This window comes from Poeciliopsis prolifica, unplaced genomic scaffold (assembly GCF_027474105.1).
Source record: "Poeciliopsis prolifica strain line A6 unplaced genomic scaffold, Auburn_PproV2 SCAFFOLD076, whole genome shotgun sequence".
Lineage (NCBI taxonomy): Eukaryota > Metazoa > Chordata > Actinopteri > Cyprinodontiformes > Poeciliidae > Poeciliopsis > Poeciliopsis prolifica.
This window is the reverse complement of record NW_026562451.1, coordinates 167861-182554: the sequence shown is the minus strand read 5'-3', so window position 1 is coordinate 182554 and position 14694 is coordinate 167861. Positions and strand designations below refer to the sequence as shown.

Genomic DNA, 14694 nt, shown 5'->3' with positions numbered 1-14694 from the left:
ACTTTCCTTTCAGTGCCTGTCTTTCCACATTCACATTTCATACCTTGAAGCTTCTCACTCGCCCACCCAGATTCAGCCGGCCATGCCAGCTGGAGTGCCTACGCTAAACAACCTCTCTCTACGTTTTCAGCATATCCACCTACTTGTGCTGGCTGCGAGTTCTCATAATAAACCGAATAAGCCGGAATAAACTGTCATCTGTCTTGTCCCTCTCCATTTTCTGCTCCTGTTGTACTAAAATTGTTCAAAACGAAGGTCAAAGGCTGTATGGTTTTTGGAATCACAGACACTTTTCATAAGTAGTTTTCAGTGAATGCATGCGCTATGTTAAGCTTCCTGCCCGCTGGCATCGTGATCCTCATTAGTCAAAGCTCTCTTGCTTCTTTTTTTTTCTGACTTAGCTCCGTCATGCTTTAACAGTTAGAGGTACAATGCATTTCCCTCAAAGATGTGTATCCATACACACAAGACAATATCTGGGCAAATAATAAGGCCATCTGGTGGGAAAACACATGCACGCTTAACACATGTGTGCCAGGTTTGGGTAAATAGGGCAGCATCACAAGATGATGATGGTAAGTTCGTGTAAAGGATAGCGTTCTCCCTCAGGGAGGGTATTTGTGAGTTCTAAGCTTTGCACCCATATAGACAGCTGTTACCAGTGTATTGATCTGATATTTTGTGCCAAATATTTTATGCTTATCCATTTGTAAAATACATACAGTGAATTGTAAAAAAATAAAAATGTCCGTACCTTAAATTTTTCAACACATTATGACCTCATATTACAATATTGAGTTTTTATGATAGACCAACACAAACTTGGCATAATTATAAAGTGATATATTTTTACTATTTACTATTTTGGGTCTGAAATATTAACACAGATGTCCACACCAAGATGGACATCTGTGTTTATGTCCATCTTGGTGTGGTGTTAAGATTTGGGTCTCTGTCTAGCTCCATGTTGCTATCCATCCCTCCCGCCTCTCCACCCCCATCTTGTTGGCAGAGACATTCATATCTACCATGTTGCCACAAGCCGGATAACCCATCAAAGAGGATCTGATAGCAAAACCAGCCTGCCGCTACCTTTGTGAAAGTGTTCCTGAATCCTGAATGTGCATGTGCGCCTTGTTTAATGCCTCTCCTCTCCCTCTTAATGTGGCTTTTTTTTTAAAGCACACAATGTTTTTCACAGTGCTTTTGTTTAAACAGGAACACCAATGCTGTGCTTGCTTAAGGGATGGATGTGGTTTTTCTTTGTCTCCAGTAATCTTTTCCTTCAATAGAAAGGTAAACAGCACTGTCCCAGATTTGCCTGGCAAGTTAATTAGAATGTTTTTAAGACCTTAGAAAGGTACCTGCTTTTTAAATTATGAAAATCCTTACATTCCCTGGATGCACAGTCTGTCGAAGGCTCTTCCGACTTAAAATGATTTACCTCGCAAACAAACATCCAGATACATTTTCTTGACCAGAGTAACAGACATTTGGACATATGGTTTTTATGACTTGTGGAAGCGAAGTCTTTCTGCTACGTTGTCTCACTAACGTCTTTACAATTTGGCTACAGCTGATTACTGTTATCCTAAGTGAGGGGTTGAGGCTAATTTGAAGTTTTTTGCCAGTTCAGCTTTTCAGGGTCACTGCTCATTTGACTTGTATAATTGAAGCACTTAAGGAGCTTGTGAGGAGGTTATGTCACGTCTGACTGAGTCACTCACACTTAAAAGCTGATGGTGTGGAAAGACTGCACTTCCCTGTGTAAAGCCAAAGGAAGTATGAGAAACTCATTCTACACTCAGTTTCCTGTCTCTATTGTCTTATAATCATATATACATGCAGATAGAGAGTGATGAACATTTCACAAAAGAAAAGAAAAAGCAACTCATTTCCTATTCCTGCTCTCGGCTTGGGGAATTTTAAATTCTATTAGTCTTGTTGGCAGCAGGATAAAGTTTAGATAGATAGGATTTAAAAAACCAAGCACAAAACTTCCTACTGACCTACTTGGCTGATCTTAACTCTGTTTCTTAAACTGTTTTCTTGGTAAGAAAGCACATTAAATTACCATATGGATAGACTTGAATGGATTACTACAATTTTTGTGCAAGATTATAAAATTCACAACAACTTCAGTTTTGACCTAAATAAAATTTTCTCATCTTATGTAAATCTCCAAATCTTGCAATGCAGGCAAACATTTAAAAGTTTACAAACAATATGTGATTTTTTTAGGCATGTTAGATCTCCAGTTTTTTTGCCTTTCTGGTATTTTCTTAAATGTCAAACAGTAAGAGGAAGCAAGAAGTCATCTGAGGTTTCTCTCTCTGTAAGGACCTCATGAAACTCAACCATGGTAGCGGTATTGATGCTTCCGTAAATGTGTCTTAAATTAAATATTAACAAAACCCTTTTCTCAAAAGTTCACCTTCAGTGTGAGTTTTAAATTTTATTTTGCTGTGCTCATATATAATAAACATCTCCCACATCTGACTTAAAAAGTTTTTGGGTATGTCCTGTCTTTCTTGCTTCCATCTTCTGACAGTCCATCAGGAACGGTTTGGGTATTTTTAGTTCTGTGTTCATTTTGCTTCAGTCATTCAAACTCTCAGACTATGATTTTTTTGTGTGTGTGTTGGAAGTAGAAATGTTATAGCTGATTTATTTAGGACAGCAACTTTATATTCATTCTACTGCTAAGACAACACAATATACAGATTATTACAAAAATGTCATCACATAGACTGAAGCAAAAATGTAGCATAAGACATTAATAAGAAATGAAAAATGTTTTAATTGAACAGCGTAGTACGTTTTTGCTCTGGTCACCAAGTAGCACCAGTTGCTTAAAAAAACTGACATTTGTAATTCAATCAGTAGCTAGCCTGCAGTTGGCTGCTTGACAGACATGCCACCCATTGCTTGTCAACTGAAAATATATATAGCAACTGGTGGGGGAGGGTCCAGGTTCTAGTCCATGCAAAGCATTTTTATATTGGGGACGAAGATCTGGACCATTCAAATGTTTTCGGAAGCTCTCTGTGCAGTGTTAGTTTGTGCTTTTAGTAAATTTTGCTTTCTCTAACACTTTTTTGTACATTTAAACTGTTGCTTTTTAAAATATTGGTTGACTTGGTGCCAGTAACTAAAAGACAAAACATTGTCTGTTATAGTATTAAAATAATACTTTGGAATCAATAACTTATGAAAGATTATGTCATGCATTTTTTTCTGGTGCGCTGAGCCAGATAATCCCTGTCAAAGACAGCTGTTGACCTGACCAACCTTTTATTCTTTAGTCTGTTGCAAGCTTTAAAGGGCCTTTAACTACCCATAAACTAATTACTGACTTCAGGAGTGTCACTGTAGTTTAAACACCGCCAGATGAAGAGCAATAAAAATAAAAACTACCTTGACATGTGAACTTTACTTAAATGAACCCAGTTGGTCCTTGTTTTTTTTAGTCAAGGAAAGTGCCCTTTAATGGAAAAGTACAATGGAGTTAGCAGAGTCAGTTTTGTTTTGTAATTAAAAACCAGGACTTCACCAGGCAGCACCACCACTTACAACCAGCAAGAGACATTCATTAACATTTAAACAGAGCTCTGCAGGTTTATCTACCTGGAGCAGGTTTTGACTCCACTTGTTATCTATTATTTGTGTACACACACATGTTTAACTGATATATATAGGTGTGTCCTGAACATGTCAGAAATTTTGCCCATAAACATCTTTCCCTCAAGGAATACTTAAACATGCAACTGTTATTTAAACTGCATAAATGTTTTCAGTAATATAAATAGTTTTTCTTTTTCTTCTTCCTTTTTTTCAGGAAAAGCAAGACCCAAGCACCACATCTCTCCAGCTGCGCAATGAGATCCAGGTAGGCAATTAATCTTTAAATGAAGTACTGAAATAGTATTTGCCGCCATACAGATTCCTGCAGTTTTTGTATGTTTTTGTTAATCTTAAATATGTTGGGAAACCAAACAAAAGTTACTTTTTGCCCACTCTTCTTTTGTGATCAATATTATTTTTATTATTTATTTATTTATTTATTTATTTATTTTTAAATTAAGCAACAGTGAAGGTTTTTTAAGCATGAATAGCCTCTGTAATGTTATGTGGTGACAGCTCTGTGTGAAAATTGACTGAATGTTTTGAAAACATTCATTTGTTTTGAGCCATTTAAAGGTGGGGCTTGCTGCTCTTTTATGAATATTGTTTTGGAGAAGTGTCTGAGGTTAAGCTCAAAAGGTTTTCAGCAAACTTTCTTCTCCAGGATTTTTTCAGCTAGAGCTAAATTCTTGTTTTTCCCAATTACAGCAACTTATTCTTCTTTTTTAGCAGCAATGTCTTATAACCCACTTTGTTTTTTTTTTTGTTTGTTTTTTTGTGGCTACTTCATGTAGCCAGAAAGTTTTTAAAGAGGCAGAACTTGATTCTACATGTCTACCGGTAGTCGGGGCCCGGGTGTGTCATGTGGAATATAACTAAAATGCTGTAACTCACATTGAATTCATATTTAAGCAAATGATAGATAGTTACTTTTATAAAGAAAATATCCCTTGAAAAGTACATTTTGTGTTAAGTGAGGTTAACTTTGCTTAATTTTAATGTGATAAAAAAAAAGCAGGAGAAATATTTTAGAAATTGTACTGTTATAAAGTTTATGAAAGTAACACTTGTCTCTGTTTACCTCAGGAATCTCTTGGCTTCAGCAGTGAGATGTCCACTCCTGAAACAGACAGAAAGTATGTTTCATTTTTTTGTCCTACTTTGTCACTCTAACACGTGTCCGCGATCAGTGTTGAAATCCAGAAATGTGGGCCTGTTGCATGTCCAAACAGTGCAGAGTGAGTCTGGATCCTATAAACCCGCTGCATGCTTGCGCACACAAAATACCATGAATCACACTCTCTTTCTACAGGCAACAGCTCACATAAAGGTAAGCAAACAGAAACACACGGGCCTCCTGAAACAGCATGTGAATGACAGATACCTTGTAAGCAAGCTTTGAGAAAAGGTAGCCATACCTGTCCTTGAGGAATATATGTTGTCTCTTTCACCAGAAGGGACATCTTCTCATAGCATCCACAGAATTGCATAGAGCTGATATAATAAGTTTATTTTCACAGCATGCAATCTGTCCAAATAAACTGGCTAAAATCTGGATGCCATCATTAAATCCAGTTTATATTTTGCCCTGGTTTAGCCCCCCCAGCACTGTCCAAAGTTGATCTGCATAGAAATATAAATTTGCCAATTTCTGGTGCTACCATTTGGCAGCCATAAACCCTTTCCAAATTTGGCAACATTTACTTGCAGCTGCCAGAGCACAGCCAATTGTGCTGAAATCTGAACAGCCACAATTCAGCTTGCTGTCTGAGCCCACATAAAAAATGTTAAAGTAGAATTTCTTAACTTGGTAACACTATCTAGCCTTCTGCACACAGACATCTCAGTTCTGATGCAGTTGGTCATCTGAGTCTCTCGGCCACGTCCCCACTGAGTATTAAGGAAACCGACAGCCTGCTTCCTCAGGCTGACCCGCGCAGTTCAGCAGCCATTCTCTGCCCTCTGTACCTTTCCTTCCTGGCTTTGTGTCCTGCAGGGGAAGAGCAGGGGGGACAGAGAGGGTGATGGTTGAAAGATTACAGTAAGACGAAAGAGCAGGATGGAATAGGGCGTGGGTGCAGTTCTCTTTTAAAGGTTCTTGCACCACAAAAGTTAGTGTTTGCATCTTTTACATTACATTTCTCCACTATATCCTCACATAAGGATAGGAGTAAAATGTGTTTTGTTGGTTTAAAGGAATTGAAACTTCAATTTTTGGCTTTGATACAGCACCTTTCAAAATGATTTGTATTTGTGAAATTTTGTAGCGTTTTTTTTTTTTTTTCACATTAATTTATTTAATTTTTTGTCATTTGTTGTATACAGACCTCTTCCGATATCTCTAAATAAAATCAAGTTACCTTACAAAATCACTAAATTAATAAATAAAGCCTTCCTAATCTCAGTACGCATAAAGCTTTTCTCTAGAAAACATCAAAAGAAACCTCAGAAACCATTAGGGAACTAAAGCAAAAAATGTTAAACATTTTCCAAAGGAAAATCAGAAGCTGCCAGGAGACTGAAAAGTATAGTGGTGCAAGTGTCATGCTGTGGGAAATCTTCTTCCGGCAGAGACTGAGGAACTTGCTAGATAGAGTTGGTTGCACAATAAGCAAACTACTAGGTTTGAGCAGACTACTTTTACAATCTACTCAAACCTCACAGATTGCATCAGGGCCTTTTTTGTCAAAACCAAACACTATGAAGTCATCTTTATTTTTCTTTTAATTTCCATTTGTAGTTGTTTCTGATCGTCACCCAAATGTGACCTACCCTCTTCATGCGCATGCGATGACCTCGTGCTGCAGTGGAAGTTCATACCACAGACATGATCTCTTTTTCCCATGGTTGTATATGTTACACAGCCATATGCCGAGGATGATGGGAACCAGATGCCAAAGTTTGAATGACATTCTCTGGTGTTCAGTGAGATCCTAACTTAACCACTTACTTTCTGCACTTTTCACTCTGGCTTCTTCCCCTCCTGTTTTTCATGCTTCACACGGATCTCCTCGGATCCCATTCTTTATCAGGAAGATCCAGACTTTGGCAGACCTGTATTCTTCAGGGAGGCTCTTATCAGAAGGCTTTGCATTCATTTACACCCATTCTTCTGGTAGCCTGCTCGCAAAAACCCAGACTCTGTTTAAGGTGTTAAAAGTTGAACATAAAAACTTTATAATACCTTCATGTAATTAAAGTTTTTCATGCTTCAGGACAGAATCTCTCACACCAGTGTCCTCAAAATCCTCTTCTTTTGCGTCTATCCTCTCCTACAATCCTCGCTCTGCTTTATCTCCCCCACCTTTCTCGTCTCTCTGTTACACTGGCCTTTGTCCACTTTCCATTGTGCACGAATGGATTTCAGGTAGAATGATTTATCATGTGCAGTCGAATGGATAGACGGATTCCTCATACTGCCACAAAAGGCATTCCTGTACGCTGACATACAGCTCCCCCACATCATCACCCCTCAGCAGGACAGCTGAAGATTACCCAGACTTCATCCAGTGGCTGTGCCACCCATACATTTCTGAGTCTCTGCCTGACTGTTGGCAGGAGCTGGGCACAATACCCGGTTATGCTTGGTATGCAAGCAAGTGTCGAAAGAGTGATGTGAGAAGGTTGCAGGGTTCAAGCTGCCCGACTTCCTGTTTTGGAATACGATTGATTGGCTGGTATTGTTACAAAGAGGAGGCAGCTAGCTCATCAGGGAGGTTAACAGAATAAGCAAATGGATCTCGATGAAATTCTATATGAATTTCATTGAGATAAGAGTGGTACTTTCAGGAGCAGTTTCCAACTACAAGATTGGTTTATGCAAAAATCTGAAGGATTTACAAGCTGTGGCAGATGAAAAATGTTTTCCTGACAGTGGTACCATGCTGCCAAGCTTAAGCACCTTGTCAGCATATTTATAACTTCTGGCTGTTTTGCAGAGTTAATTGACTTGTTTTGCTCAGAGCAAAGTGGAAGTGTGGGAGGAAAGTGTTGTCAAAATGTTATTTTCTAAACTCTGGATGTTTTATTTGCAGCTTTTTGTGCTTTCCTAACGCATAAGACTCTGGTCTTTCGTTTATGTGATCTCTGAAATTTCTGGCCCCTGAAGCTAAAGTTAGTTCTGTTTGACATAACCACCATCATTCTGCTGCCATTTGTTATCACCTTGTGTTGAGAACACAAGTATAGACTTTATAGTCAGACAAAACCATCAGCTTTTTCTTTGGCTAAAAATAACTGCAGTGTCTGTACTGAAAATGTATTTTCTACTCACCATGCATCAATTTAAAAACTATATAATGCAAAATGGAGATTGGCTTAAATGAAATGTGAATGTGTGGATGCAGATTTTCAATTGACCAAGAGTTGTTACTTTTCACTTTATAGAAAAACTATTGACACAAAATATAATTCTTCACTACCATAAAGCTAAACAAACCATCATGCTCGCAATTCTAAAAATATAGGAACATTCAACTAACAGCGTTACATGTAGAGTACTTATTTCGCTGTTGTAGTTTTCCCATTCCAAACAGTGAAATTGGGCAACAGACCAGAAACGTTCTATTATGGATTGTTACCTATCTGAGTTAATGTTGTCAGGATAAAATGTTTTCATGAGAAAATGAGAAATTCCTCCAGAATAAGTAAACCTGTGTCAATCTTGACAATAAACATGGCCAATTCAGGACAATGAGAAAAGATATCAAAAGTAATAAATGCACACAAAGTCATTCTCTGATAATAGTTTAGATCTAAATCTACATCTAACCTTTCCTAGTCATTAGACTATAAAAGGAGACATTTTCTGTCTGCCCTGCAAAGCTCAAGTCAAAGTTCAGGAATATTTTATATATTATTCTACTTATGTTCCTGTGGTTTGTGGATGAGATATTAATACTGAATCTACAGAGATGAACTGAAACTGAAAACCATGGCAAAGATTTAAGGTTAAACCAATTAAGGTACAGAGCGACACAATGCCTGAGCTGCCTGAACTCCAACTGAAAACATCCAAGGACTTTAAAAGCCCGTCAGTGTGTGTATGTGTACCAAGTGAGGGTTAATTTATAGTGGGTGTGTTTGGTGGGTAGGGGGGGCTGCAATGCTGTCATAGAAAAGCTTCTATTGAGTGAGGTCCATTAGCATTAGCTTTGGCTCTAGCCTAAGTAAAGGGGGAGGGTGGTGGTTGAGCAGAGGGGTGAACCTTACAGGCCTCCATTCAATTAGCATCTCATTATGTTTCCATGGTAGCCAAGGTTTAAGCGGCTCTGAGATTTCCCACTGCACCATGAGAGGAGTGCCGTGTTTGAACAAACACGTGCTCCTGTGCACACGCACACGGACATTTAGTTACATTGCAGAGGGGGAAATAAGCTCTTCATGGAGCTTTGATCTTGTTGGACATTTTCGCATCGCTTTAATGTCTGGCTCTGCACGTGCTGGTAGCCAAAGTCATGAAATGCGCCCTAATGTAAACAAATCAAACAGACACAAGTAATACACGGTGTAAATTTGCAGTTCTTTGCATTATAATCATTCAACATTAGCCAACTTAACCAGAAAAAAAAAGACGTGGTTTATGTCTCTTCAAGCCTTCAAAATTTCCTCCTCTTCTCACAATGTCTCAGATAACTTTACACAAGTTTTCAACATCTACTTCAAGCTGAAATCTATAAAGCTTGCCCTGTTATGTGAAGTTGACAGATATAGATGGGATTTCTCATCTTTGAGCAAAGGAGAGTCCACCTAGAGCTGACATGCTGCTGTGCGGGCTGGAAAATAAGCTTAAACTGCTCTTGCATGACTTTTCGATTGGAAGCTGAATGCAGTTTTAGAAAAGAAAAAAAAATAAATAATGGTTTTGTTCCAGTTGATACAGATAATGGGGATATTTTTTCACTCAAATATTTTCCATGTCTGTCTGTCTTATGCCCTCATTCCCCCCCCCACCTTTTCTTTCTCTCTTTTCCTAAGTGTCTTTTCTGAGGATGGAAGTAGAAACACAAACAGGCTGAGTCTGCCCTGTGGTCTCTGTCCCTCCGCCTCCAGCTTCTGGCCGCTTCTCTTCTTCCAATCTATACTTTTCCTTGTCTCTTGCTTGTACAGCTTGTCGTCCAGTTTTCTTTTCATTTTGCTGGCCCCTGTCTGTTTTTTTTTTTTTTTAGATTTCTAACCATATTCTACTATGCAAATTTGTTTTCCCGTCCTCTTCGCCCTCTCCCTCTCAAGCCTCGGGAGCCTGGTTCACAATCTCTCAAGTATCATTACTGATCCCAAGTGGCAAACAGGCTGAACTGCAGCACCACTTCATCAAAAATGTCCCCCACACTTGTATGCTTGAATAGGGCTGATGCGCTTTTGCACTACTACTCAAACAGAAGGAGTTATTTGGAAGTAAATGAAGCATTGCACTTGTAATTCCACTGACTTCATGTTTTTTCTCCTTTTTGTTTTTTCTGCAGGATGCCTCTGCACAAGTCCAGCTCTGAAGATGGATCTGGAGGTAAGCTAAGATACAAAATTGGGTTTACCTTCAGATTTCTAAGTGGATCTAGGATCTGAAGTTTAATATAGTCCTTGTCGATTTATTGGTCCCTTTAAATCTGTACTTGCAAGCCGTTGCTATAAACTGGAACTGACATTTGGAGCACATTGAGGCTCTGTAAAAGGATTTTGGGCATCAACCAAGATAATGTTTTCTTCTTCTAGGTAAATGGGACAATAAGAAAAAAAACAAATCTTTTTGGCAGAACTTCCGCAAAGCGCAGCACAAACCGGTGGCCCGACAGTCATCCAAAGGTTGGTGTGGCTTTCATTTTACACTTCTGAGTTATAGGAGTCATGCACCTTAAAATGGCACACAAATATTAGTGTATTTTATAGTATAGATCTATAAGGCGCATAATAATGAAATGGATAATGTTAAGTTTTTTTAAAAATATTTTTACCAAAAAATAAAATGAAAAAAACTAATTAGTGTCCTTTTTACCTTGATCCTGTCCCAAATACAGTCCAATGTAACCAACGCCTGGGAGTCCCCTAATTTGTAAACTGTTAACCCATGCATAGCTTAATTTTGAACTAAACTTTATTTAATTGTGTGGTATATGAACATATTTATTCTTGCAAAAAAATTAGGGACTTGTGGTGGAACGTAAGTAAACAAAAATCAGAATGACCAAGGAACACACCAGGCAGGACAGGGATAAGCAAAGCTATGGCTTCATTAGGTCTCCCAAAAATAAAGAGTATAAGTGCAAACCAAAGATGATGTGGCTGTCCATCTCAACTGATATGCTGGGGAAGAAGAGCAGGATTGAGAGAAGCAGATGAGATGCCAATGTTAACTCTGGTGTTTCTGTAGAGATCAACTGCTCATGCAGGGGAATCTGCTGGCGCTTTTAATTATCTCCACAAATCTGGCTTTTATGGAAGAGTGGCAAGAGGAAAGCTTTACGACTTATTGGGAAGATGAATGGAGCTACATTCAGTGTAATCCTGAAAAAAAGGAACAGTTTGGGCTGCAAAAGACACTGAGCTCGAAAGACCCTGGACAGACATAGCTATGATAGGATGTTTTAGATTAAAACATTGTCATTTGTTAGGACAGACCAGTCAAAGTTCAAAGTTCAAACTTAAATCTTGCCCTAGTTCTGATCAGATTAGTCACAGACAATCCAATTTGAATTTTTTTTAGCTATTTTGCAAGGAATATGGGCAAGAAAATTCCCTAAATGTGATAGAGGCGAGTACAGCTGCAAATGATTTGAAGCTCTAATTGCAGTGAAAGTTGGAGGGACTGAATATCAATCCAAACCATAATTTTCAGATTTATATTTTTTAAAAATTGGAAAATACCATATCAATTTTCTTTCATTTCATAATTTTATATCTTTTGTGCTGGGCTGTTTCATAAAATCCCAATAACATGCAAAGTTTGTGGCATGACAAAATATTGTCAGGTCTCTAAGGCATGAATAAAGTTGCAAAGCATTGTTCTCTCTCTTGGTTTCTTCATGTTTGCCCTTTGGTCTGATCAGGAGACGATATCGGCTATGTGGCCAGCGAGATCACAATGAGCGATGAAGAACGGATTCAGCTGATGATGATGGTTAAAGAAAAAATGATCACTGTAGAAGAAGCTCTGGCTCGGGTAGGAATCATTTTCCTAATCTCTTTTGTCTACTCTCTCTCTCCTCAACTCCCTCCCCGCTTCAATGACTTAACCAATCTATAAACCAGATTCAACCCACTCATTTCTTCCCTTCCTCTTAGATCCAATTTCCTCCTCCCCTTGTGCTCCATAGTCTTACAGTAGCACTGGCTTACTAAAACTCACTCTTACTAACCCAAACAAGGCCCCATACCTAATACTGCATTGTCCTTAATACCCACGCAAACACAGACAATACACAATCAAACTCCAGATTAACCGGTGTGTCTTGAGGTTCAGTATTTGGAGGATGTTTGGGTTTGAGCTGCTGGAGTGTGTGTGGGTGTGTTGTTCAGCTCTTAATGTCAGTGTTGATGGTAATGGTGAAGTATTAGCTCAGTAGCTCCACCTGTTGGAAAAGATGTTTTGGTGTGTTGTATTTTTTTCACTAGTTTGATATGGTGGATAATCATTTGGTTTGCTTATCTATTTTCTTGTGGCCAGTCAGTTGGTTTTTGTAGGGTTCTTTTCCTATTCTCACTATTCTGCTTCCTACTTCTTTTCTTACATCCTGTCTTTCAAATTGTGATAAGCTGTATTTCTTTGTTGTGTATGACTTGAATAGTTGCCCAGAATTAGGAGTTGGATTACACATTTATACTATTGTTCTACATTTTTTTCTGGTTGTGTTTATTATACTACTTGTCAATAATTTAATTTCAACTGCCTTATTCAACATGTCTTTTATCTTAATCTGTGCAGAAATCTGGTCTGTCTGGTCAGTGGTGTAATAAAAAATGTAGCTTATGCAGATGGACTGATTGCTGCAAAGTCACCAGTTTGAACATTTTGAACTAAAATTGACTGCATTTTTTAATAACTTAGAATCTATCAAGTGGACTTTGTCCATGTAATTGGATTAGACTGACTATATAGTTCAGTGCATCAATGTTTGTTTTTTTTGTGAAATGACTTGAAACAGTGTCTGTTGTGAATTGGCGCTGTATTCATAAAGTGAATTGAATTGAGTAAATGAGTAAAAATAGGCTGTTTTTAAAACAAAAGTGTATATGATCTAATTTATTTTCATACAAACCAAAAACAGCAGTTATTCCTGCCGTTAAAATATAATCTTTTATCTGTTATATGTTACTGGCTTCTGATTTACAAAAATATGCAGTTCACTTTTCTACATGAATCTGACCAGATTATTCATTGCATTAAAATATGATTGTTTAGTTTATTATTGAGCGGGTTAAAATATTTACTTTCGACACTATTAGTCTCGGTTGTACTTTATCTGATTCAGATCAATTTTAAATTGGATTTTTGCTTTTTTGATCTGGTTTCAAAATAGGAAGATTTTAAAGCATCTTTTAAATGCTGTTTTATTAACTTTGAAACCATAATATATATATTTTTAAATTTATTTTACCCTGCTGCGGCCTTACTATGTCACTTAGTCAGAGCGCAGCAGATGTCACGGTTGGACAGTGGGGGAAGAAGAGGTTAAGGGGTTCCCATCAGCCAATGGTTCCTGAAATTACCCAAAGTAAAACTTTGTAAAAGCACACGCAGGGTCAGTGTGACCTCGCCAGGGAGGGCTAAATAGAAGTGTTTGGTTACTTCCATTTTTTCTTAGCCGTTTGTTTGCTATAATAATATAATAATGTTCCATGTGAAAGACATGTGCCATCAAGCTAAGAAATCACTTGATGTAATCTAAGCCAACTTTTTGCTCCACTCTGATTCGTACAGCTTACTAGGCAGAATTTCTATTTTCATTTCTATTTTTCTGTAAACTGATTGGATTCTGAGCACCATCCTCTGCAGGTAAGATACTGATAACAACTCCAAGGAATCCCCCCAACCCTCCCTTACAATTCATAATTTCTTAACTGTTCCCTATAAAAAGCCAAAATGACATCTCAACTCTAATCCACAAACTACTCTTTGTGTGTCCAGGCATCAACTTGTTACATAATATATTGAAGTTTACAAACACATTTAAAATATATAAAATGAGATTCTGGTTTCCAGCTCCATGCTGTAGCATTTAGATGTCAATCAATCACTATGAAAGAATCCTGTGTTTCTGTGGTCCGGTAAATTGTAGCCAGACGTAGTGTTGCTGGGTGAGAGTGGGTGGTCCGCCCTGTCCCTCTGCCTCTCTAAACTTCTCTTCTCCATGTAGCTGAAGGAGTATGAGCGCAGCAAACAGTCCAGTAGTACTGACACTGCAGAGTGGACTGAAGGATCTGCAGCCAATCTAAACCTGTCCTCAAATTGCAATGTAAGTACACCCCTCCCTGCTTCTCCAAACACCCCATCAAACCCCACTCCCCCACTCTACCTCTCTTAACATTCTCACCTTTAAGGTTTTTTTTAGGGAAAATTGTGCTGGAAGTGGGAATGTTATTACCTTGGCTTTTCTTCTTCTCTATTATTCACAAATAGACTGAATTGCAGTGTGTCTCCCTTTGGGGGAAAAATGTCACATGTGACTTGCTCAAATTCATTTTGCCTCTGAAAACTTGGGTTTTCTGAAGTAATTATTTGTCTCAACTGATTTCTTGATATGGTAGCTCATGTAGATAAAAAAAAAAAAAATCATCCAGTTTGGTAAAAGTACTCGCCCGTATATATTAATCAGTTTCGTCCCATCAGGTGCATCTCATTTGAGGTTTGTTCCTGGAAAATAAAACAGTCTTTGCCTCAGCCCGTTGGAATTGGGACATACAGAAAGCCAGTTTGAGGGGTATTTTTAATCCCTGTGAAATCTCTTTCAGCAGATTTTGTGAGCAGGGATTTGTGGTTACCTGAAAGAGATCTGCAACCCCTGGAGAAAGCTAATGCTGTAAATCTTGGGCTCAGAAAATCTGTTCATTGACGGTCAGTCAGCTGTAGCACCTTGC

At 38.2% G+C, this 14694-nt stretch overlaps 1 protein-coding gene across 6 annotated transcripts in view; it reads left to right on the top strand.

The window, feature by feature from the left end:
* The window catches only part of sash1a (SAM and SH3 domain containing 1a), a 156800-nt gene that overhangs the window by 118994 nt on the left and 23112 nt on the right, over nucleotides 1-14694 (top strand). For 5 of the 6 annotated variants that reach the window (XM_055021399.1, XM_055021402.1, XM_055021403.1 and 2 more), the window contains exons 3-8: nucleotides 3839-3889; nucleotides 4711-4760; nucleotides 10089-10129; nucleotides 10336-10425; nucleotides 11667-11779; nucleotides 13974-14072. In XM_055021399.1, coding sequence (XP_054877374.1) covers nucleotides 3839-3889; nucleotides 4711-4760; nucleotides 10089-10129; nucleotides 10336-10425; nucleotides 11667-11779; nucleotides 13974-14072 — 444 coding nt within the window. The remainder of the gene's footprint in view (nucleotides 1-3838; nucleotides 3890-4710; nucleotides 4761-10088; nucleotides 10130-10335; nucleotides 10426-11666; nucleotides 11780-13973; nucleotides 14073-14694) is intronic. The other variant, XM_055021400.1, reaches the window with a different exon arrangement.